At 33.9% G+C, this 25,850-nt stretch overlaps 1 protein-coding gene across 12 annotated transcripts in view; it reads left to right on the forward strand.

The window, feature by feature from the left end:
* Positions 1–25,850, forward strand: part of RELCH (RAB11 binding and LisH domain, coiled-coil and HEAT repeat containing) — a 119,868-nt gene that overhangs the window by 15,158 nt on the left and 78,860 nt on the right. For 10 of the 12 annotated variants that reach the window (XR_008621903.2, XM_034943901.3, XM_008952645.5 and 7 more), the window contains exons 2-7: positions 8,728–8,817; positions 18,623–18,694; positions 18,805–18,860; positions 18,970–19,083; positions 24,886–25,089; positions 25,195–25,286. Coding sequence is in view for 11 of the 12 variants with exons in the window: in XM_034943901.3 (XP_034799792.1) it covers positions 8,728–8,817; positions 18,623–18,694; positions 18,805–18,860; positions 18,970–19,083; positions 24,886–25,089; positions 25,195–25,286 (628 nt within the window). In the remaining variant the exon portion in view is untranslated. The remainder of the gene's footprint in view (positions 1–8,727; positions 8,818–18,622; positions 18,695–18,804; positions 18,861–18,969; positions 19,084–24,885; positions 25,090–25,194; positions 25,287–25,850) is intronic. The other 2 variants (XM_014342363.4, XM_055102508.2) reach the window with 1 other exon arrangement.

Raw genomic sequence — 25,850 nt, forward strand, 5'->3', positions numbered from 1 at the left:
CAAGATGGAGTAGATTTTAATGAATTCAGAGATTGTTTTTCTTTTGTGACATCATATTTATTATATTAAAAGATATCAGAGCTTTTTTTTCCTGGAGAATATGAAGTTGTTGGCTTGGAACTAGAAAAAATTAGAAAATATATTTTTCAGTGGCCATAATAATGCCAAGTTGAAAATTAAAGTGTGTGTTTGCTTTCCCCCAAGAGTCTCCCTGTTGAATAAATGAGTTCTTTAAAACTTTCAGAGAAATAATAATGGTGTTATTGAAGAATAATGTCTCATGACCAAAGTAGCTCTAATCTAGGCTTGTATATATGATTTAAAATATTAGAAGGAAGATGAAAAAGACTTAGTAAACTAATAACAGATGGATACCTAATAAGAAATATTTATCTGAAATTAACAGCCAACACCATACCTAACATTCTATTAAAATCAGGAATAAAACAATGAAGCCTGGTATCACAGCACCAGAATATTGGTTGATCAAAGTTCACCATTGAGTGTACATGTTTTCCTATGCAGGTTAGAGACTTCAGAGTAGCTATTAAGGAGCCACGACATGGGCCTAAGAGAAGAGAAGATAGTACTCAAGTGGAGTTTCTGCTTAGGGCAGCAATGGCCAGATCAACTAATATATCAGGAATATCTAGATATTAAATACAAGATCGAAAGACATGAATAGATAATTCACACACAAACCCCAAAAATAAATGGTCAATATATTTTTGAAAGAATGTAGCTGGACGTGGTGGCTCACACCTGTAATATCAGCACTTTGGGAGGCCGAGGTAGGCAGATCACGAGGTCAAGAGATCGAGACCATCCTGGCCAACATGGTGAAACCCCATCTCTACTAAAAATACAAAAAATTAGCTGGGCGTGGTGGCGGGCGCCTGTAGTCCCAGCTACTCGGGAGGCTGAGGCAGGAGAACGGCTTGAACCTGAGAGGCGGAGGTTGCAGTGAGCCGAGATCGCACCACTGCACTCCACCCTGGTGACAGAGTGAGACTCTGTCTCAAAAAAAAGGATGTCCAAGCTCACTAGAAATCAAAGAGATACATAATTAAACAAAATATAATTTTATAGCATGTTAAATTGGTGAAGATTAAAAATAATAATACTGAACATTGACAAATGCTATTACATATTATTGTTGGAATTCAGATCGCTATGTACACTTATTTTGGAAAGCGGTTTAGCAGTAGCCTTAATCAACATTATCAGTAGCCTTAATAATATTGCAATTTCTTACTATATAAGCTTCATTTTTAAAAAACAATACATATGTGATCCCAGCACTTTGGGAAGCCAAGGCAGGAGGACTGCTTGAGGCCAGGAATTTAACTCCAGCCTGGGCAACATAGTGAGACCCATCTCTACAAAAAAATTAAAAAGTTAGTCAGCAATGGTGGCACACCTCTAGTCCTAGCTACTTGGAAGGCTGAGGCGGGAAGATCACATGAGCCCAGGAGTTTTGGGTTACAGCGAGCTATGATCATGCCACTGCATTCCAGCCTCAGTGACAGGGTAAGAGCCTATCTCAAAAAAACAGCAAGATATAAGATTGTATATATAAATTTATTCTATTTTTTACACAAATATCTTTACATACTTATATATGGGGGAAAGTTCAAAAAACAATATTTAGAAATTCAAGGAAAAAAATTGATGATATACTGCCCTTATCCCCAGTTTTAGTGGTGTTAGGATGATTTATCTAGTCTTCTATGTACTTTTATTTTATAATTATTTATAGTACTTTTTTAATAATTCGAAGGAATAATTATTTATAGTGTAATAAAAAATATTGGAGAAAAGTAGTTAGATTAATTTTGTTTTAAAGAACTGGAAATTTTAGGTATTGCATAGTAATTCAGGAACTTCATTTTATTTTTTTTATTTATGTATTTATTTTTTGAGACAGAGTCTCCCTCTGTCACCCAGGCTGGAATGCAGTGTCTCAATCATGGCTCATTACAGCCTCACCCTTCTGAGCTCAAGTGATCCTCCCACCTTAGCCTCCTAGCTGGGACTGCAGGAATGTGCCACCATGCCCAACTAATTTTTCGATTTTTTGTAGAGACAATGTCTCACTACGTTTCCCAGGCTGGTCTCAAACCCCTCAAACAGTCCCCCGCCTCAGCCTCCCAAAGTGCTCTGATGATAGCCATGAGTCACCACACCCAGCCCTCCATTTTATAATATGTCATATTAGTTATTTACCAAGGCAGATGTACTGATAACCCAATGGTTTATTCCAGTTTAGCATTTTATATTTTCAGTTATTTAAAAGGTCTATTAGTAAAAAGCCTTATAAAGTTTATCCACAATATTTTGAAATTTGTTTCCTTTCTTTTAGTGATTCATGGTCTAGCTTTGGTTCAATTTCAAACAGAGGGAGAAAAACACAAAATTTTTGTTTGTTTATTTAAGACAGTAAGAATAGCTATTTTCCAGGATTCAACCTTGATTATTAATGGATCCTGAGCAGTGTTAGCTCATTTTACCCCCATACATTCAAGTTTTATTTCTTTAACTTTTTATTATGAAAAGTTCAAAGCATACAGACAAGTTGAAAGAATTTTTTACCCATACATCCACCACCTAATTCCAGTTAACCATACTTGGTTTATCTCATATCAATACATCTTTTCAGCCACTTCTCCATCAACAGTACATCTTATTTTTTATGCTTTTCAAATTAAGTTGCACATATCAGTACGCTTAATACTTTATCATGCATGTCATTAATTAGAGCTCAATATTTTAAAATTGTGGAGGTTTTGAGGTGATACTTAAAGAGAGTAAAATATATAAATCTTAAGTGTACCATTTGATAAGTTTGAACAAAGAATGTACCTGTAGTAACCCAAACTCCTATTATATACACAATATTACCATCACCCTGGAAAGTTCCCTCAAGGCCCTTTCCAGTCAGTTCCTACCCCTTCTAGCCCTTTACCACAAGAACCACTATTAATTTTTTCCTACCGTAAAGTACTATTGCCTGTTCTAAAAACTTCATATAAATGAAATATTGTAGGTACTCCTATAAGGCTTCTTTCAGCATAAAGCGTTTGAGATTCACTCATATTATTGCATATGTCAGTATTTTATTTTTAAATTGCTAAGTAGTAGTCCTGAGTTCAGCACATTTTTAATATTAACTTTTTGAGATGTCTGTGGTTACTGTATTTGGTATTTCTTAGCTTGTGCTGAAAGAAACTATGTTATAATGAAGAGTACTGTAATATTTGGCTTTCTGTCATCATTATTTTTGTTTATGTTGTCTTAAAACTTAAATTGGGCTGGGTGTGGTGGCTCTCGCCTATAATCCCAGCACTTTGGGAGGCCAAGGCAGGAGGATTGCTCGAACCCAGGAGTTTGAGACCAGCCAGAGCAACATGGCAAGACCCTGTCTCCATAATTTTTAAAAAAAAATTAGCCAGACCTGGTGGCTCATAGTCCCACCAGCTAACTGGGAGGCTGAGGTGGGAGGATCGCTTGAGCCCAGGAAGTCGAGACTGCAGTAAGCCATGATTTTATCACTGCACTCCAGCCTGGGCAACAGGGCAAGACCCTGTCTCCAAAACAAACAAACAAAAACTTGAGTTGATAGATAGCAAGTTTTTTTGTTTGTTTTTGTTTGTTTGTTTGTTTCTTGAGATGGAGACTCGTTCTGTCGCCCAGGCTGAAGTGCAGTGGCACAATCTCAGGTCACTGCAACCTCTGCCTCCAGAGTAACTGGGATTATAGGTACCTGCTACCATACCCGGCTAGTTTTTGTATTTTTAGTAGAGATGGGTTTTCACCATGTTGGCCAGGCTTGTAAAGGAGAACCTGCAAGCTATTACTTAGCAGGTATAATTAAACTGCAGGGAAATTAAATGTTTCTCCAGATAGAAACAGTGTTTAAGAAGAATGATATATGTAGAATTTCATTTAGTTCACTTAATAGGGATTTAAAGGCAAGTGGTACATTGATAATGACATAGCCCTATTTGAAGAGTCAACCATCTTGATTATTGTGATGTACTAACTGTTTTAAAAGGTGATGGGGGAGCCCAAGGTGGAGTCCAAATCTGTATTCCTATAACTTCCATTCATTTGTTGAGATTGTGCTTTCTATACACAAATAATCCATTTCCTTAGATCAATATGTATACTTTAAGTACTGTGTAAGTAACAATTTAACAGAGGGTTGACAATAGCCTCTTATTTGTCCCTTTTTAAACATTAGCTGGATAAAAAAAAGTTTTGTGTGTGTAAAATTTAATAGAGAAGCAGTTAAAATGTCCTTCCTGCTACTTTACAACCTACCTAGCCTCAGCTGTCATGACTTGCCTGCTCCCGCCCCACCCACCACCCCCTCTCCCTGCCCCGCAGCTTCTGTACATTGTAACTGCTATTCATACACAACTTGTCCATACTTTGAAAACTCAATACACTTGTTTGTTCTTTCCTTCTGCCTTTACTTTTTTGTAGAGGCAGGGTCTTGCTATGTTGCCCACCAGGCTGGTCTTAAACTCGTGGGTTCAAGTGATCCTCCCACCTCAGCCTCATTTAAAGTGTACAATTCATTGGTTTTTAGTATATTTCCATTCATTTTTAGTATATTTACAGAATTGTACAACCATTACCTAATCTACTTTTGCAGCCTGTTCATAATCCCCAAAACAAATCTCTTATCCATTAGCATACACTCCATTTTCCCCCTCAACCCCCAATCACTAATCTCTATGTCTATAGAGACAGACTTTCTATCATTATATATTTGCCTATTCTGTGCAGTTTGTATAGATGGAAATCATACAATATGTGGTTCTCTTATAACTATCTTCTGTCAGCATAGTGTTTTCAGAGTTCATCCATTGTTGTAGCATGTTTCAATAGTTCCATCCTTTTTATTGCTGAATAACATTCTATTGTACAGATATATACCACATTTTATTTCTTCATTTATCAATGGACAGATATTTAGTTGTTTCCACTTTTTTGCCATTGTGAATAATGCTGCTATGAATAATTATGTACAAGATTTTGTGTGGACATATACTGTCCTTTCTCTTTAGGTGGAAGTAGAATTACTGTCCTATGATAGATAACTCTGTAGCCTTTTAAGAAACTGCTAAACTGTATTCCAAAATGTCCATACCATTCCCACCAGCTAGATGTAAGGATTCCAATTTCGTCACATTGTCACCAACACTATTGTCTTGTCTTTTTATTAAAGTGAAAAATAATTCATATACCATCAATTCACCCTTTTAAAGTGTACAATTTGGTGGTTCTCTGTGCATTTACAAAATTGTACAACTGTCACCACTCTAATTCCAGAACATTTTTATCACCCCAAAAGAAACCCTGTACCTATTACCAGTCACTACCCATTCTCCTATGATGCCAGCTAAAATCTACTTTGTGTTTCTATGGATTTGCCAATTTTGGACATTTTATATGAATGGTCATACAGTATATAGCCATGTAGCCTTATGTGTCTAGCTTCTTTTATTTAGTATAATGTTTTCAAGGAGGAACTGCCAAACTTCCAAAGCAGCTGTACCACTTTACATTAAGACGAGTGATGTATGAGGGTTTCAATTTCTCCACATCTTCTGCAACTTACCATCTCTTTTATTATAACCATCTAGTTGATTTGAAATGTACCTCATTGTGGTTTGATTTTCATTTCCCTGATGAATATCATTTCCCTTTTGAGCATCTCTCCTTCATTCACTGGCCATTTCCATATCTTCTTTGGAGAACGCTTTGTCCATTTTTTAATTGTGCTGTCTTTTTTATTGAGTTATAAGAATTCTTTATATCGTGTAGATATGGTCCTTAACAGATACTTGATTTGCACGTATTTCTTCCATTGTGTAGATTGTGTTTTCACTTTCTTCATGGTGACTTTTAAAGCAAAAAAAAAAAAAAAAAAATTAAATTCTGATGAAATCTAGTTTATCAGTTCATTCCTTTATCACGGTATTAGTTTCCTATGGCTACTTTAAAAAGTTGACAAAAACGTCATAGCTCAGAAGAACACAAATTTATTACCTCATGGTTCTTTTTTTTCTAATTTTTATTTTAGGTTCGGGGGTGCATGTGCAGGTTTGTTATATAGGTAAAGTTGTGTTACGGGGATTTGTTGTACAGATTAATTTGTCACTCAGGTACTAAGCCTAGTACCCAGTAGTTATTTTTTCTGCTCCTCTCCCTCCTTCCACCCTCTACCTTCAAGTTGGCCCCAGTGTCTGTCGTTCCCTTCTTTGTGTCCATGTGTTCTCTTCATTTAGCTCCCACTTATGAATGAGAATATGTGGTATTTGGCTTTCTGTTCCTACGTTAGTTTGGTAAGGATAATGGCCTCCAGCTGTTCCCACAAAAGACGTGATCTTCTTCTTTTTTATGGCTGCATAGTAGAAATCTCACAGTGGGTCTCACATTGAGCTAAATGGTCTAAAATCAAGGTATTGGCAGTTCTGGAGGTTTTAGGCTCTAGGGGAAGCCTTTTCCGGGTCCTAGAGGATGCCGGAATTCCTTGGCTCATGGCCCTCCTCCACTTTTCAAGATCTTTGTGATTACATTAGGTCTATCTGAATAACCCAGGATAATGTCTCTATTTTAAGGTCAGCTGATAAGCAATCTTAATAATAACCTCACTTCACCTTTGCCATGTAAAGTAACATATTCACACATTCAAAGGAGTAGGATGTGGACATCTGTGAGGAGCCATTTTTCTGCTTACAACATTGCTAATGCTTTGTGTTATATCTAAGATATGATTGCCTAACCCAAGGCCGTGATGATTTGCTTCTGCATTTCCTAATAAAAGTTTTGCAATTTTCACTTACATTGGGTCTATGATCCATTTTTGCTTGTGATGTGAAGTAGTGGCCCAGTTTCCTTTTTTTACATGTAGATATACAGTTGGCCCAGCACAATTTGTCGAAAAAACTTCTTTCCTCCAGTGAAGTGTCTTGGTACTATTGTCAAAAACTACTTGACCATAAATGTAAGGGCTTATTTCTGGACTCTGAATTCTATTGCATTGTTCTGAATCTGTATGCCAAAACTGTGCTTCCTTGATTACTCTTAAGTTTGAAATCAGGAAGTATCAGTCCTCCATCTTTATTCCTTTTCAAGATTGTTCAGCTATTCTGAGACTTTTTTGTTTCCATGTGAGTTTTAGCATCAAGTTCTCAATTTCTGCAAAAAAAAAAAGGCAGCTGGAATTTTGATAGGAATTGCATTGAATCTGAAGATTAATTGTAGAATATTGCTGTTCTGATATGGATCTTCTTATCTGTAAGCCTGAGCTGTCTTTCTGTTGATTTAGATCATCTTTAATTTCTTTGGACAATGTTTTGTAGTTTTTACTGTATACATTTTGCATGTTTTTGTTAAATGTATTCTTAAAATTTTTTTGATGTGTTTGGAAATGAAACTTGTCTTTGTTTTAATTTTGGATTGTCATTGCTAATGTATAAAAATCCAACTGATTTTTGTGCATTGGTCCCATGTTCTGCAACTTTGAAAAACTCATTTGTTACGTCTAATGTTTTTCAGTGGATTCCTGAGAGTTTCTTTTATATAACATCATGTCATCTGTGAATAGCAGTAGTTTTTGCTTGTTCTTTTCCAAACTGGATGTTTTTGGTTTCATGGTTTTTTATGAGGAATCAGCAGTCATTCACATCATTGTTTCCCTCTATGAGAACATTGTTTTTCTCTGTCTGCTTTTAATATTTTCTCTAAATTTTTGGTTTTTCGCTATTTGATTAATAGGTGCCTAAGTTTCTCTTCTCTTTACTTACCCTCCTTGATGTTCTCTGACCTTGAACCTGTACCTACCCCATCTCTTGCCTCATCAGTTGTGGATTCCAATTCTGCATATGTTAGACCTTTTTTATTGTTCCACATGTCCCTAAGGCTCTGTTAATTTTCTTTTCAGTCTTTTTTGTCTGTATTCTGCAGATTGAATAATTTCCATTAATCCATCTTTGAGATTTCTGACCCTTTCCTCTCTCATCTCCATTCTGTGATTAGGCTGTACAAGGCATTTTTAATTTCAGATACTTGTATTTCAGTTCTAGAATTTCTATTAGCATTTTTTACATTCCATAGTTTTTGCTAAGATATTAACTCCTTTCGTTTATTGTATACATATATTCCTTTACTTCACTGAGCATAGTTATACTAGCTATAATAAAATCTTAGTCTACTGATTTTACCATTATGTCCTGATATCATCTAGGAGTTGGTCCCATTGATTGTGTTATTTCTTGGAGTGGATCACATTTTACTGGTTTTTGTGTATCAAGTAATTTTTGACTGTGTGATGGATAATGTGTGTGTTAGGCCATGAAGACTGGATTCTATTCTTTCAGTAGGCACTTGTTCAATCTGTAAACTCTTTCTTAGGTGGCAGCTCAAACTTGTGTTTTGTTTGTTTGTTTTGTCCTTGCCTGGGCTGCTTGCAATATTCCCTGTGTGTGCATTATTTGGGAGTTGGCCGGAGATTTGGGCAGGGAAACTTAGTTAAAGTAGCTTGATTGCTGTGAGCATTTTTACTTTGTTCTGTTGTTGTTGTTTTAAAAGAATTCCTAGATCTTAGAATTCCAGGTTTATTAACTGGAAATAATCATAAGTATTTGAATTCCTGTTCCTTATTTTAACAATTAAATTGCTCATTCAATTCTTTTATATTTCTCTTTATTATAGATCGAGCTGGGAGCATTAGTACCCTTGATTCTTTAGACTTTGCAAGATATTCAGATGATGGTAACAGGGAAACAGATGAAAAAGTGGCAGGTGAGTAAAATTGTAAGGACAGATTTGGATTATTTGACATTCCAGAAATAATGAAATGGCTTGAGGAATTTTTTTCCTTCTACAGTTTGGTATGTGACTATAACATATATAGTTATTATACAAAGTTATGTTACTAATTACTAATTTACTGCAAGTTTGGGGGTTCCCCAACTTTTTCTTCTTGTGGTACTGAGTTTCTGGTTATGTATCCCTATAATTTGCTAAGTTATACTTGGAGCCAGCAGTTTACAACCACACAGTTGTAAAACTAATGTATGACAGGTCCAAGACAAAGTTGAACCTTAGCCTCATTCCTTTGATCCTCCAAACCAGGGCTGATAGTCATATTTGTGTACCAATACAACTCTATTGATTGTTAAAAATTGGTTTTGAACCAGGCATGGTGGTTCGCACCTGTAATCCCAGCTATTTGCTATTTGGGAAGCTGAGGTGGGAGGATTGCTTGAGGCCAGGAATTTGAGACCAGCTTGGGCAACATAATGACACTTAATCTCTTAAATTAAAAAAAAATAAATAAGTAAATAAATAAATAAATAAAATAAAAAGGTTAAAATACTTCTGTGCTTGTTGCTAAAACTTTGCCTTGAGTTCCCTGAGTGCTCACCAACCATCACAGCATGTCTTCAGAAATTTCTGACTTTGCTATGATCCAAAAAAAAGAGGGTTAAAGAGGGTTAATGATTGGTCCAGTAAGGGCCTCCAGGACACTGCCCATCCCAATAAGAAGGACAACATCCTTTTTAATTGCTTGGTTGCTCATTTCAATCTTCCTCCCTTCCCATCCCCCCATCCTCTCTCCCATACCAGTCTTGCCTTCTAGGCACCGCCATTGGATCTGTAGGGACTTCAGAGGATCAGTTTGTACCCTGTGTTCTGCCTACACCAGATAAGCCCCATTGGAATTTGCTAGGGGTCCACTTTGGAATTCACCCCGTAGCAGCCTTGGCTCCTTGGGTGTAAATATCTGCTACCGTTCTCGTGCCTCAAGTCTGTGTCTGTCTGCCATTGAAATCATTCTTGAGTGCCTTGCAGGAATTGTAGTTTTCATAAGACTTAGGCTTTGAGAGAGATGGAGAAAGCAGACAGACATCAGTTGGGTATCTTGAGCTCCATCAAAATGGTAGGTACTTCTGGAACAAAAGGGATGCCACATGGGACACACACGGTCTGTGAAAAAAATATGGGGTCAGAGAATACCCATAATGTGATTTCTGTTTTGACCAACTCTGTTGAATTTTTCTTCCATTTACTGGGACAGGTTTTTTAAAACATACCAAATGCTTAACCCTCGTGGTCATTATGAATAAAAATGAGTGCTAATTCTTATATAACATTTGTTCCATTCTAAACACTGTTCTAAATTTATATTAACTCACTGAGTTATAGAATTGTTATCTTGTTCCTCTCCCCAGGATATTGAGGCTCTGAGAGAAATTATATAAGACTTAGTAGCAGAGCTAGGATTCAAATCCACATAGCCCAGGAACAGTCTACGATTGACTATTATTTGCTACCTCTTGGCATGAAAGATTAGGTTTGATCTAATTTAAAATGTCATTCCAATAAATGATTTTCATTCCTTGCTCAAGACTAGAGATATTGAATATTTTAAAATCTCAGACAGTGTTATATGAGTTAGAAAAAAAATGTAATTGTTTTTCTGAGAGAAGATTCAGCAATATAAATAATAGCAGAATATCCATGTAATGGGGAAATCACTAGAATAGTTTAATGTGGCTCTCCATGTCAAATCATGGTTGAGTTATGAGCATCATTTATTGACAACTGTATCAAAATGGCAAATCACATTGGTAATATCTAAACATTTACAATTCAAATTTTAGGATGAATTTATCCTAATTGTATCACTCATTAAATAGCACTTGTTATATATATTAGCTATTTATATTATAAAATATATGGCATTTTAGTTTATTTAGAGACTATATCTAGTGTTGTATAGTTTTATTGTACAAATTGTTACATATTAAAAAATAACTCCTACCCAGAAGTTATCCATATAATTATGTTTTTTCCTTTAATTTCCTTATTAAAACTTATATTTTAGATTGAGTAAAATTGAAGAGGTTTATTATTATTTTCATTATTTAGATATTTTAGTACTTCTAATTAGGGGGAAACTGACATAAACGCAAAATGTTTAGCATAAATTTATGATCATTAGGCTGGGCGCTGTGGCTCACGCCTGTAATCCCAGCACTTGGGAGGCAGAGGCGGGTCGATCACCTGAGGTCAGGAGTTCGAGACCAGCCTGACCAATATGGTGAAACCCCATCTCTACTAAAAATACAAAAATTAGCTGGGCATGGTTGCGTGTGCCTGCAGTCCCAGCTACTCAGGAGGCTGAGACAGGAGAATTGCTTGAATCCAGGAGGTGGAGGTTGCAGTGAGCCAAGATTATACCTCTGCACTCCAGCCTGGGTGACAGAGTGAGACTCAGTCTCAAAAAAAAAAAAAAAAAAAAAAAGATCATTAATTGTTTGGTATAATCTCTATTTATGTCAATATAGGTAGAAGAGAAGAAGAAAATAGAAATTCCTCTGACCAAATTTCACTGTGTCCATAACGTTTTCTTTCCCTGTGTAACTTTTTATTAGAAGGCAGAGTAAAAAGGTTCATATTCTCTGTCTGACCTAAATGCTTTTTGAGAGACAATGAGCAAAGGGTAGTGGACCTGGATAAGCCTCAGATTTGCACAACTAGGAGTGAAATGTATTAAATATGTGATAGTTTTGGCCTGTTTTTTTTTAATTTGAGACTATCATAAGACAGCAGACCTTACATTTTTAACCTATAGAATATACTATTTCTCTTAAGTTTGGAGAAATAAAATAACTTTTAATTGCTGTACTGTGCTCATATATAAATAAATGCTGTGATTCATGTTCAATGGGAAAAGGAGGAAGAAGAGCATATATAATCCCAAGAGAATATCTTTCAGTCTTTTAGTGCTCATGTACCGTGGCTTATTATTGAACCAAATGTGTGTGTAGATGAAACTTTTTTTAAAAAAATTTCAATTAATCATAATTCCTATTTCCAAAAAGATTGTGACTCTTTGCTTTTACTTGAAAAGCCTATCAAAAGGCCAGTAATTGGGAAAAGATAATTGTCTTTCATCTGCCATTGAATTACATGTAAACCTCATTAACTCCTCATGGTTTGGAGTCTTGTGCCTGCAGCTCTCCCAGGCTACTCCTGCAAGCTGGTAGCTCTGCAGTTCTGGGTCTCAGAAGTGGTCCTACTCCCACAGCTCCTCTTGACATTGCTCTGATGGAGACTCTGTGGCAGCTCTGACCCTGCAGTAGGTTTCTGCCTGGGCCCCCAGGCTTCCCAATACATTGTTTGAAATCTAGGTGCAGGCTGCCATGGCCCCACAGCTCATACACTCTGCATGTCTACAGAGTCAGCACCACAAGGAAGCTGCCAAAGCTTACTGCTTGCCCCCTCTGGAGCTGCACCACAAGCCTCACTTGGACCTGCTGGAGCCATAGATGGAGTGGCCAAGGAGTACTGCACCAGAATGCAGGGAGCAGAGTTTTGAGGGGACTTTGAGCAGTAAAACCATGGAGGGCACCCTGGTCCTGCCTCCCAAAACTACTCTACCCCCCTAGAACTCTGGGCCTGTGATAGGAGGGACAGCCTGAAAGAGCTCTGCAATGGCTTCAAGGTCTTTCTCCCATTGTCTTGATGTCTTACCTGGCTTCCTTCTACTCATATCCTTATCAAATGGCCACTTACCACACCCTTTGTTTGTTCTCTGAACATACGTTTTCAATCTTTACATGGACAGGCTGCAGATTTTTCAAATCTTTCCACTCTTTTAATTGTAAATTCCATCTCCCAGTGATTTAATTTTGAAGCTTCTGTGACTTAAAGTGTTAGAATTTCTCATTTGAATCTACCCAAATTGGCAGAAGCTCTGAAATAAGCTTCTGTAGGATAACAGAATAAACTGTGTCTGTTACTATGATATGAGGCAAAAAGAAGAAGAATAAAGAGACATCTAAGAACAAACATCTGTATTATTTTCCTATAGCAATGCTGGGTAGAAGGAGCTTATGGATAACACACTAATGAGTCTGTTTACCCACCTGGCAAATGAAGGGTCTCCTCTAACCCTTAATCAGCTGTTAATTTATGAGACAGATACTAGATTTGTTTTCAGCAGCATTCTTACCACCTTTCTCCTAGATTTAAAAGTCTGGTTATTTTTTCACATCTGCACACATATTCCTTCAAAGAGGAAGGGATCTCTAAAGGAACAAATGTTTATTAAGTACCTACTTCATGCCAGGCACTATGCTAGGTGCTTTACATAAAATATTTTATTTAATCTTGTTAGGAATGCTGCAAAATAGGTCATTTTTAGGTTTATAGTTTCTATAAGCCTAGAAAACTAATGCTTATACCAAGGTTGAGAAATTTGCCCAGTAGCTTCTATATAGTAAGGGGCATGATCAGGATGTATCACATAGAGGTTTTATTCCAGAGCCCACAATAGATCTTTTAGTACCAGGCTGTAGTTCTGACCCATCTGTATATTCATGTGGGTAGCATATTCTTGTCTTTCTTATATGAAACTATTTCACAGAGCCATTTTCTTAGAAAAGTAAAATTTTAAAAACTTTTTTAGATATTTTCCATTTCTCAATTTATTTTTCATATGAAGCATACATTTTTATATAAAATGATTTAAGTAGTAGCAGACACCAAACCAATGAGTTTAATATAGGTGATTTTTCATTTTAAGTAAAAGCCTTTCTCTATGTTATTAAACAAAACTACTGTACTTAGTGCATATACAATGTACCTCTTCAATTTTCTAGTTTTTTTTTAAAGGTAACAAGAGATATCTGTATTCTAAATATCGAGATAGCCATTATTTAACTTATTTTAGGCATTTCAAGCATCTGCTACGTGTTAGGTACTATGTGTTAGGTTTCTATGTAGACATACAAGATAGATAACGTTTCTGCTCTTCAGGAATTTGTCTGAAATATGTCTATATCTGTCATACAGATACAAGTTCAGTACGTTGGAAATGGTAATAGAGACCTTGTTGATTTTAGAACCCCCCTATATTCCTGTTTCAGGTTCACAAGATCCATCTTTTAGCATCAGAGTCCCTGAGTTTATTTGTTCTCATATCTCTATTACTGAATTACTTCTCTAGTTCACACCTTAACTCTGTTTTGAGATCTGGAGAACTAGAACTATGCTTTCTGATTTGTAGGGAAAGACATTCCTGAATGCTGGTAAGATCAGTTAATGTTTCAGATTTATCACATGTCACATCAAGTATCGGAATGTCCATTCATACTCAGCAAGTATTTGCTGAGTGCCCTCTCTATAGTTCAAGCATTATGCTACTCTTGGAACAACAGTCAACAGTACAGACATATGAAGCCTTTAGGAAGCTTACATAATCTAGTAGACATTCTAAAATGGTCTTTAGATTTTTGCTGTAGGATCACCTGTCCCTGTCCCCTGGATTAGAAGTAGCCTTCTCATTTCTTAGGTAATGGCCTGGCAGCATCCATATCCAGCTTTATCAGGATTAAATAAGCCTATTTGGCTTCTAATTTTATGTTTCTCCCTAGGTACAGATAAATCTTTTCCTTCCTATTAGGAGTACATTTTGATTTTCTTGATTTAAACCATATCTAAATCTTATTTCATAATTTTGTCAGATTTAAAATAGGATAGGTGCTCCAACAAGGCTGTAAAGAAGATAAATAGCATTTTGAAAATAGATTTCTTGTTATTCGTCACCATGAAATTAAAATAGGCTCAGAGAGAAAAAAAGAATACATCATTGTGGTGGGTGGTTATATTTAATCTAAAAATAAAAGTGATTATATGTTCATTAAATTTTAGTGGGCTGGAGAAGGAGGGTTTTATCTTTAGATTAACATTGCTAAAAGTGTATTTCATGAGAATGTTCATTTCATAGGGAAAAAACAAAAGTGGGAAAAAAGAAAAAGAGTTTCATGGTTAGATAAGTTTAGAAAATCATGGTTTTCTGCATGATTTTTCAGTCTTTAGGGTTTTAGGTTATTGTAGTAATTTATATATTAAGTCATAAAAGTCTGAACTATGACAATTGCAGAGACAGTGTAGATGAATGGTTATTTCGGGAGTTATTAAAGGTTGGAATCAGTATGGCTTAAACATTTAATTAGTGTGAGAGTAAGGGCAAGGAATAAGTGAATAGTCATCTTCAGGTTTCCCATTTGGCCAACTGGGTCAATAATGGTGCCATTATTGGAGAGACTGCAGGAGAACCACATTTGAAAGAAAGATGATGAAATCCATAGATAATATTGAACTAGTAATTTATGAGACATTCAAGTGGGCATGTCCAGGAGATAACTGGGTAGGTCTGTGTCTTGTGAAAAGATTTTTTAAATTTTGCCGTCTTCAGAGTACTTGTGAAACCTAAAACCACCAGAGTGAAAGTCATTCCAGTGAAGTGTGTAAATTAAGAAAATGTCTAAGGATGATACATGGATAAACACCAACTTTGAGATGAGTGATAGAGGAACTCAAGCAGAAAGAACAATAGTGGGAAGAATTTTTTTTAAGGCTGTGGGAAAGAGGATGCTTTGTTCCCACCAAGTTGAATATAGAAAAACAAGTATCTACAAACTATGGAGATTGCATCTTGCTTTCACTTATTTATTGCTAAGTCATGCCTAACAGTACTAAGTTTCTCAAGTCTATAATTGGCAGGGAGAATTTTCTAAACCTAGTAGAGGTGATGATAGTACTGCCTTAGGACTTTTGTATTATTTTAGGGACGGGTTTTTATTCTAACTCATATTCTTATGAAAATTGAAAAGAGAATTTTTTCTTTTCTTACAACTGTTCTGGGATACTAAAATAAGTATTAAAGATGGGAAAGTGTTATTTCAAATCACCTTATAGTCAGGAAAAAAATTCCAGAAAATTCTGACTTGAAAGAAGACAATTTTACATAGCAAAATAGATGACTCAGACCTATTGATCGGAACTCATCAATAATGAACTAGAATGGGAATGAAAAAATACTTCTTCAGACCAGTGTTATGGAAAAGATCTTTTAAAATACAGCAATGTTTTGAGTGTGGGCCAAAAAGAACTAAGTCTAGCAAGCATTTCAAGATAATATTAGTGATGAATTGAGTTGGACAACAAAGTATTGATATTTTATTTCTACTTTGAAATTTCACATTCCACCTTTGGTGTCTCCACATAGTTGTACATCTCATAAGTCATGAAAGCATAATCTTTAAGCACTCAAGTGCCTCTAATATACTACAGTATTATCCAGTGCAGTTTGAGAAATAACTGTTTCAACTAATCTGGAGTTGCTTATACTGACTTTTAAGTGTTAACTATTTTGGTAAGATTATAATATGCAATGTTAATATACATCTACATCTTTGCAGTTATTACTTTAGTTCTAGTAAAATTGTATTCAGCAGAGTTGGACTATGAGCCACTTGGTTGGTCATTCCTGCAGCATTTTTAATAAACATATATATCCTCAAATATTTTTAGGAAGAATTACAATATTTGAAAAATATTTGCAAGGTTGTTCCGCACAATGTCTTTCTTTACAGGATAATTAATTTTTAGCTTTAATCTAATGCTAATAAAGAAGATACATTCATATATCTGTAAATACAACATTGCTATTAACCTTTCTTTTGAAACTTTCTCATGTAACTGCAATTACTTGATCATATTATGCCTTTATAGAAATGTACTATAGATTCAAACATACGCCTTTGTCTTTTAAAGTCTATATTGTATATTAAGAAACATGCAGCAGAGTGAATTCATATTGATAAGCATTATCTTTTCAAAGTATTGGTAACTTCTAATGACATTTGGCAATATGTATGTAGATGTGCATAAAAATATAAATTCTTGCCGTCTGACATGGGTTTTTCTGGCTTTCTGTGCCTTAATCATTCAGTGTTTTACTCTTGGTCACCTAAACTTTCACCAATTGCATTTTGAGTTTTTTCCCAGTTTGTGTTTTAACCAGTTTTTTTTTCTTTTTTTCTTTTTTTTTTTTTTTTCATATTTCTATCATTCTGGCGTAGGGCACTTCTGATCTGCAATTGTTCTGTAATGTCTTAGAAAATTTTAAGTGATATCAAAAGCATGATATATATATTTATTTAAGATACAGTTAGATATTTTTAAATCAAAATCAATTGCCTAGAGTTTTAAAATGTAAAACAAAAAAAAAAAAAGTAAACCAACATGCTGTGTAAACCTATTCTGTACTTACACACTGAATGTGTCCAGTCTTACTTCAATGCAACTCTAAGAGTTTCCGGAAGTGTAAATGTTAAGGAAAATGTTTAACTTTGTTGCACAGAAGTCTTTGCAGATCAGCATTGCTGACTACCAAAAAACATAAAGTAACATACGATGTCATCTGATTTTTAGTGGTGCTTCCATGTTGCTGCAGTTAAATTCTGTGCATCAAAATAATTGGCCTTTGTGTACTAGATGTGATTCAATTACATCTTGTTTTTATTGAAAATGTGCAAACTGAGTGAATCCTAATTTTTCCATATATTTTTATAGCTGTGGCTCTGATAACATCTCATTTGGCATCTTTTTTATGTGTATTAGTCAGTTAGGAAAAAATTGTATCTTTAAGATGAAACCTTCAGTTCCAGTTTTTATGCAGAATGATTTAACTACTGTAATTTCTTAATATTCATTTGTGGCAAAGATCACTTAATTTTCCAAGAGCTTTACTTCTCAGAAATATATTTTTTCTCAAGTCTAACATTTTAAAGAGCTTATTAAAATGTTTCCTCAATATTCATATTTATGTCATAATCACACTCTGTGATAATAGGAGAAATCCTGAGTTTCACTAGTACCTCTTAACATGAACAAATCTATTAGAAGAGTTATCAGAAACTTTGAAATTCTACTTAATCCTACTCAGTATCCTTAGAAAACTATACTTTTAGAAATGTACACATTCATTTTCTATAGAATTATCTTAATTAGGAATTAAAAGTGAAACTGTTTCTATCCTGTGGCTCTAAATGAAAAATAAAACCCTTGGGGTTTTGGATTTTTATGTTTTTTTTGATATGTGTTTGATGTATCTGTGTTTGTTTTTAGAAAACATACTCTTGTTTGTAGAAAAATTTATAGGCATCACGACATTTGTTAAATATTTAAACCATATTCCTTCAACATCCTAATGAAGGGAACTATTCACTAACGTCTCTATACGTTGATTTATAACATTATTCTAGACAATGCATTTTAAGTTAACTTTTGTAAAAAAAAAATCCTAAGTTTTTCTTTTTAAGAATATTTGCTTGGGCTTCATCTAATTTTTACCTTATCCCCTGAAATTATGTCACCTGAACACATCCATTACATTTCTTACCTAGACTGAATAAAGCAGAAGTACCCAGATTATTAATATTTTTATTTATCTAAATGAGAGTATGCCATAGATTTTATTTTTAAATAGAGCTATTCCTTGTCAGACAGCTAGAACATTTGATAATAACCCCCTGAATTCTTCTAAAACTATGGAAAACATTCACCAGTTTGCTTGCAAATCAACTCTGCTGCATGCGTTCACAAGTTTCATAAAGATTGCATGCTTTCTGTTTTCAATACAAATTGTATTTTTTTTTCATACCCATCCTTGCTTTTTATTTTTTAATTTTTGTTTCCCTTTTCTTGGTTGGATGCCTGTGTGTGTTTATTCCAAATCCCTGTCCAGTCCTGGAGTTTGAACTACGGAAAGCCAAGGAGACCATTCAGGCCCTCCGAGCCAACCTGACAAAGGCCGCAGGTGGTGTACATAAAACTTTTTTGAGACTTTTCAACTTTGACAATGTAGAAGTAGCTGAGATATTTTAAAATGTAAAATAGTAAAATAGTACTTATGTTTTTTTCCACCAGAACATGAAGTTCCTTTACAGGAACGAAAAAATTACAAATCAAGTCCTGAAATTCAGGTGGGTGACGGAAGACAAATGTAAAATTAATCTTCCACATTAAATGGTAACATAAATATTGAAGGAGGAATACTTATGATTTCCTGTTTGCCTCTTATTTTGCTTCCAGGAGCCAATCAAACCTCTTGAAAAGAGAGCTCTAAACTTCTTAGTCAATGAATTTTTATTGAAGAATAACTATAAGCTTACATCAATAACCTTTTCAGATGAAAACGATGATCAGGTAAAGTTACTTTTTGTTTTTACAGTGATTTTTTTTACACTTATAATTCACTTTTTCTTTTACGTAGTTTCGTTTTTTTTTTTTAAGTTATATATATAGTAAAATTCTACAAGGCTAGTTACTAGAAACAGCCGTCTCTTGCCTGAAGCTAATTCTGTTAGCTTACAGACTTTATTCTTTCCCTGTTGCTTTCTACATAAAGACTTTTCATTCTTTCTAGATTCCTTTTTACTACTCCTCAGTGACTATATAGTCCACTCATTTTTGCATATATTCATAAAGTTTGCTTTTTAAAGACATACTTTATAGTGTAGGTTCTTGTGTACTTATAAATCCAGTTTAACTATAAACCTCCTCAATTGCACTGTAACAATTAAGATGTTAGATAAATATATGACAGTATTTAAGAGAGTATATTGTAAATGAGAGTGAGAAAATCAGCTGTATCTCTCTGAATAGGGGCCAATTTTAGAACTTTATTACTATTTTCCTGATAAAATCTCTTTAAGCAAAAAAGATGTCTTATTTTAGTGTCATCTCTCAAATGGAATATTTTGACTTCTTAGTGCTAATGGATTGGTTTGAATCTTACACCTTAAAAAAGTAAATGCCAGTGAATTTATTATTTAGGAATCTGAAGGCCATCATTTTAAATCAAGATTATTCTGTTGGTTCATAAAATCTCCTATAGATCCTTTAGCAAAAATAGAAATTTTCTGAGTAAGATAGTTCAGTTACCCCCTCAGTTATTAGAATATATTTGGCAAAATTAAATGCAATAAGTATCTAGTTATTTTTTATTCAATGGTAGTGTCACTGAACATGTGCTATGTAAGAGACATTAAACTAATATTTAACCTGAGTATTATACAATGCTATACTATGGTTATAGTTTAGGTTAATCATGTTTTTTAAATGATCGACTAAACAGTGAATAGGAAAGATTTTGAATATGTGAGAAATATTGAGAGGTCAAAAAGAACACAGAAAAAGAGGAAAAGAGGAGCAAAAAATAGACGGAATACATAGAAAACAGATAATAAAATGGTTAGATTAAAACCTAGCTCTATCAGTATTCACTGTAAGTGTAAATGATTAGTCCTTCTCGAATAAAAATCAAATTAGAGATATCAACAATGCTCTCTCAATAATTAATAGAACAAGTCAACAGAAAATCTTTTAGGATATAGAAGGCTTGTGCTATGTTATCAACCAATGGGCATAATTACAATTTTATAAAAATGCTTCATCCTTCAACAGCGAATACATACTCTTTAAATTCAAATGGTTCACTTACAAAGTTAGACCATATTATGGGTTATAAAACAAGTCTTAAGATGGTGAAGTTAACTAGCAATTAGTAACAAAGTTATTTCCAAATAACGCATGAGTTAAAAAAGAAATTAAAAGGGAACTTATAAAGTATTTTGAACTGACTGAAGATGAAAACAAAACATATCAAAATTTGTGGGATATAACTAAAATAGCACTTAGAGGGAAATTCATAACACTAAATATCTATACAAGGAAAGAAAAAAATTCAAATCAGTGAAATCAGGTTCTGCCTTAAGAAACTAAAAAAAGAAAACCAAGTGAAACCCAAAGTAAGTAGAAGAAAGGAAATGATAAAGATGATAGCATAAGTCAATGACACAGGCAGCAGAAAACAATAGAGAAAAATTAATGAAACAAACAAGTAGTCCTTTGAGAAGATCAGTAAAATTGATAAACCTCTAGCCTAACTGATTAGGAAAAAGAGAGAAGATACAAATAACCAAAATCAACAATGAGCAAGGTTACATCACTACAGATTTTACTTATATTAGAAGAATAATAAAAGAATGTTATGAATAACTTTTCTTATAAGAAGACAACTGCCAAAGCACACTCAAGAAGAAATAGATTATTTGAAGGGCTTTATATTTATTAAAGAAATAAAATTTGTACTTAAAAATACTCCTACAAAGAAAACTCCAGGTCTGGATGGCTTCACTTGCAAATTTGACCAAACATTGGAGGAAGAAGTAATACAAACTCTTCTAGAAATTAAAGATAAGGGAATACTTCCAAACTCATTCAATGAGACCAGCATACTTCTGATATCAAAACCAGACAAAGACACTGCAAACAAATAAAATTACAGGCTCATTTCCTTTATTAATATAGATATAGAAATTATACATAACATTTTAGCAAATCAAATTAAACAGAATGTTAAAAGGACAGTTCATTATGACCAAATGAGGTTTATCTCAGGAATATAAGGTTGAGTTCATATCCAAAAATCAGTCATTGTAATTGATCATATTAAAAAGAAAATCATATAATCATCTGAGAAGATGCAGAAAAGGCATTTGACTCAATCCAACATCCATTCTCTTTTAAAACTTTAAAGAAATTAGAAATAGAGAGGCATTTCCCCAACTGATAGAGGACATTTATAGAAAACCTATCACTAACATCATTCTTTTCTTTTTCTTTTTTTTTATTATTATACTTTAAGTTCTAGGGTACATGTGCACAACGTGCAGGTTTGATACATAGGTATACATGTGCCATGTTGGTTTGCTGCACCCATCACCTCGTCATTTACATTAGGCATTTCTCCTAATGCTATCCCTCCCCCAGCCCCTCATGCCCCAACAGGCCCTGGTGTGTGATGTTCCCCACCATGTGTCCAATTGATCTAATTGTTCAATTCCCACCTATGAATGAGAACATGCAGTGCTTGGTTTTCTGTCCTTGTGATAGTTTGCTGAGAATGATGGTTTCCAGCTTCATCCATGTCCCTGCAAAGGACATGAACTCATCCTTTTTTATGGCTGCATAGTATCCCACACTAACATCATTCTTAATGATAAAAGATGAAGATGGAAACAAGAACATTCATTCTCACTACTTCTATTCAGCATCATACTGAAGATTCTAGCTAGTGCAATAAGGCAAGAAAAAGTAATTCAAGCACACATTTTGGAAAGGAAGAAATAACAGTCCTTATTCACCAATGACATGATCATGTGTATAGAAAATCCTATAGACTCTCCAAAAACGGTACAAAAACTAAGTGATTTTAGCAAGGTTGTAGGAAACAAGGTAAGTATACAAAAACCTATCATATGTTATGTTAGCAACAACCAATTGGAAATCAAATTTTTAAAATATCATGTTCAATAGTATTAAAAAATAGGAAATAACTTAGGAATAAATCTGACAGACAGCTTCTACACTGAAAACTACTTAACATTGAGATAAATTAAAGAGATTTAAATGAAGAGATATTGTGCTCATGTATCAGAAGACCCAATATTGTCAAGGTAACAATTTTGATTTGTATTTTCAATGAAATCTAAATCTCACTTCTTACTGGCATTTTTGTGGAAAGTAATGATTTTTTTCTAAAATTCATATGAAAAGGAAACAGCCAAAACAACTTTAATAAAGAAGAACAAATTTGGAGGACCTAAACTACCTGGCTTCAAGTCTTAAAAGATATTATAGTAAAGATATTATTTGTCATATTGGTATATAGACAAATAAATTGATGAAACAGAATAGAATCCAGAGGTGGACTTACACATAGATGATCTGTTGAATTCTGACAAAATGCAAAATACCTTCCATGCAGAAAGGGTAGTCTTTTTTTTACAAATGGTAATGGAACCATTTGCCTAAACAAAATAAACATCAAACCATACCATATACAAAAATTAACTCAAAATGGAGCATATACTTAAATATAGAGCCTAAAAAGCTGTAAGGCTTCTAGAGGAAAACAGGAAAAAAAAAATCACTGCAGGCTTGGAAGATAGGCAAAAGATTTATTAGATATGACACAAAAAGCATGATGTTCTCTGTCAGATTTGCTCTCATCAAAATTAATAACTTCTGCTGTTTGGAAGCCACTTTTAAGACCGAGAGGGTGAAAATATTGCAAGTAACATATCTGATAAAGGAGTTATATCCAAAATTTATTAAGAGCTCTCTAAACTTAATAATAGAAAATTAATCTATTTTTTAAAAGAATGCACAAAAATTTTAAACAGGTGCTTCACTAAGCAAGTTATATGGATGGAAAATAAGCACGTGAAAAAGATTCTCAACATTTGTATTCATTAGAGAAATGCAAATTCAATCACATTGAGATACCACAACACATTAATTAGAATGTTTACCTAAGACTGTATGAAGTTTTGGCAAGGATATGGAGCAACTAGAAATTATTTCTAGTTCTAAGCTCAAGGTAGATACGTCTTAAATTTTGGATGAATGATAGATAGATGGACATTTGAATTATGTGTAATGTTCATTTAATAAGTTTTTTTTTTTTAAGTTAAAAGTTGTTTAGTTCTTGTGGGCCAAGCACTATGTTAAGGCTTTTATATACATTTAATTTATCCTTACAAAAACCCTAAGAGATAATAAATATTTTACTCATTTTACAAATGACCAGTTTAAGCCTCCCTCAAATTAATTTGCAACAGTGATAGTGGAGAAAGATACAAATTTCATACTTCCTCTGGTTTTCTCTAAAGCCCCCACTTGTAATACTCATATCTACCTCAGAGTTAGTCCTCAATAATAGCTATCTCATCATTCAAATAAATCGTCAAAGGATTAAGAATATCACATTTAGAATGTTCAAATTAATATGCCAATTTCTTAGAGGTTCTCATAGGTTATAATCTATCAAATTAGTACTAAATTATGATATATTAAAGGAAGATAGAATGGTGAGACAGTGTATTTACGTGCAATTGATTAGTCAGCAATTTTATGAAGCTCTTCTAAAGATCTTTCTCTACAGAATGCTTAAGTTGCTATGCTTTTTTGTACTTTTAATAAAACTGTTAAAGTTAATAAAACTGTTGAACACGTTTTAATACACAACAAATTGAAGAGTAGCTATTTGGATTCTGAAAATTGCCAGAAGTATTTTTAATAATATGAATTATATTCAAACATTTACAGCAAGAAGACATGCAGATTAAATTGTTTCCCTACCCATTAGAGATTACACTAATATGTATTAAGTTGGAGTAATAAAAGAAGAACAAAATTAATGATTTGAGTTTACTTATAACGTATAAATAATAGGTACAATTTATGTACTGAGACTTCCTTAATCTAGACATGTTTTATGATGTCATGCAAATATTTGAGCATGTTTTATGAGCTTAAAGTTAATACAAAACAAAGAGAGTTTATATTTTTAAGAGATATAATAAAAAAATTGTGTAACATTTTGATACCTAAGACAATTAAACCTATTTATCTAGAAGGTCAGGAAACTTACAAGAATAATATTGGATACTGGAAAGTGTAAAATAAATGTAAGAATGTTATTTACTAACTTGGAACATACACTTTGATATTATAACAAAATTATGATTATGTTGGGTTTTCAATATATTCACAGAGGCTGGCTGTGGTGGCTCACACCTGTATTCTCAACACTTTGGGAGGCCAAGGTGGGAGGATTGCTTAAAGCCAGGTGTTTGAGACCATCCTGGGCAACAAAGCAAGACCCCATCTCTACAAAAAAAAATTTTTTTTGACTGGTTTGGCATAGTGGCGGGTGCTTGTAGTTCCAGCTACTTGGGAGGCTGAGGTGGGAGGCTCACTTCAGCCCAGGTGTTTGAGGCTACAGTGAGCCATCTATGATTGTGCCACTGTACTCCAGCCTGCATGACACAGCAAAACCAATCTTAAAAAAAAAAAGATATTAGCAATAATAATATGAATTTCAAAAATGTAAGATAAAATTTCCTCGAAGATTTTTTATGTTTTTTTTTTATCTTTTAGGATTTTGAATTATGGGATGATGTAGGATTAAACATTCCAAAACCTCCAGACTTATTGCAACTCTACCGGGATTTTGGAAATCATCAAGTAACTGGAAAAGATCTTGTAGATGTGGCCAGTGGAGTAGAAGAAGATGAATTAGAGGCCCTTACACCAATTGTAAGCAACCTTCCTCCAACTCTTGAAACTCCCCAGCCTGCAGAGGTGAGAGATAGCAACTAATTAGTTAAGTCCACAGAAAGTATTTAAACTATGTAAAAGCATACAGTGAGATCTTGAGTTTCTGTTTTTCTCCTGTTTTGATTTTAGAACTCCATGTTAGTACAGAAATTAGAAGATAAAATTAGTTTGTTAAATAGTGAGAAATGGTCATTGATGGAGCAAATCAGAAGACTTAAAAGGTTAGTACTTGATCATTATTCCTAAAAATCCTCTTAAGGTGTTTAAAAGTATTGGCAAGTTATGCAAATATATGAAACAATATTCCAGTTGTAAGGCATAATTGCTTCACATTTTAATACTTCTGAAAGAAAGTTTTGTAATTGTTTAATGTATTTAAAATAGTAATAGGTCTTTTTTCCCAAAACAAGTTACTAAATCGATATGGTGATCTTACAATCAATTATGTCTTGGAACTAAGAAATAAGATATTTTGATTTCTCCCTCATATTAGTGTTGTACATATTTCCTGTTCATTATTCCATTTAGTTCTTATAATAATCCTGTGGGTTTGAGGAAGTTATCCCACTTTGCAAATGAATAAAAGAAATTTAAGTGCCAATCAAAAGCAGGGTTTTTAAGGCCATTTTTATGCTTCATTCTTGAGTTTATAGCTACATTTTTAGGTATATGAAGCATCAGTGAATATTGCATAAAAAAGATTTATTACTTGCCAATCATTTGCTACTAATACTTTTAAATATGCTTTTAAAACATTAAACCCATTATGAGATTTATGCTAGTTT

This window comes from Pan paniscus, chromosome 17, assembly GCF_029289425.2.
Source record: "Pan paniscus chromosome 17, NHGRI_mPanPan1-v2.0_pri, whole genome shotgun sequence".
NCBI lineage: Eukaryota > Metazoa > Chordata > Mammalia > Primates > Hominidae > Pan > Pan paniscus.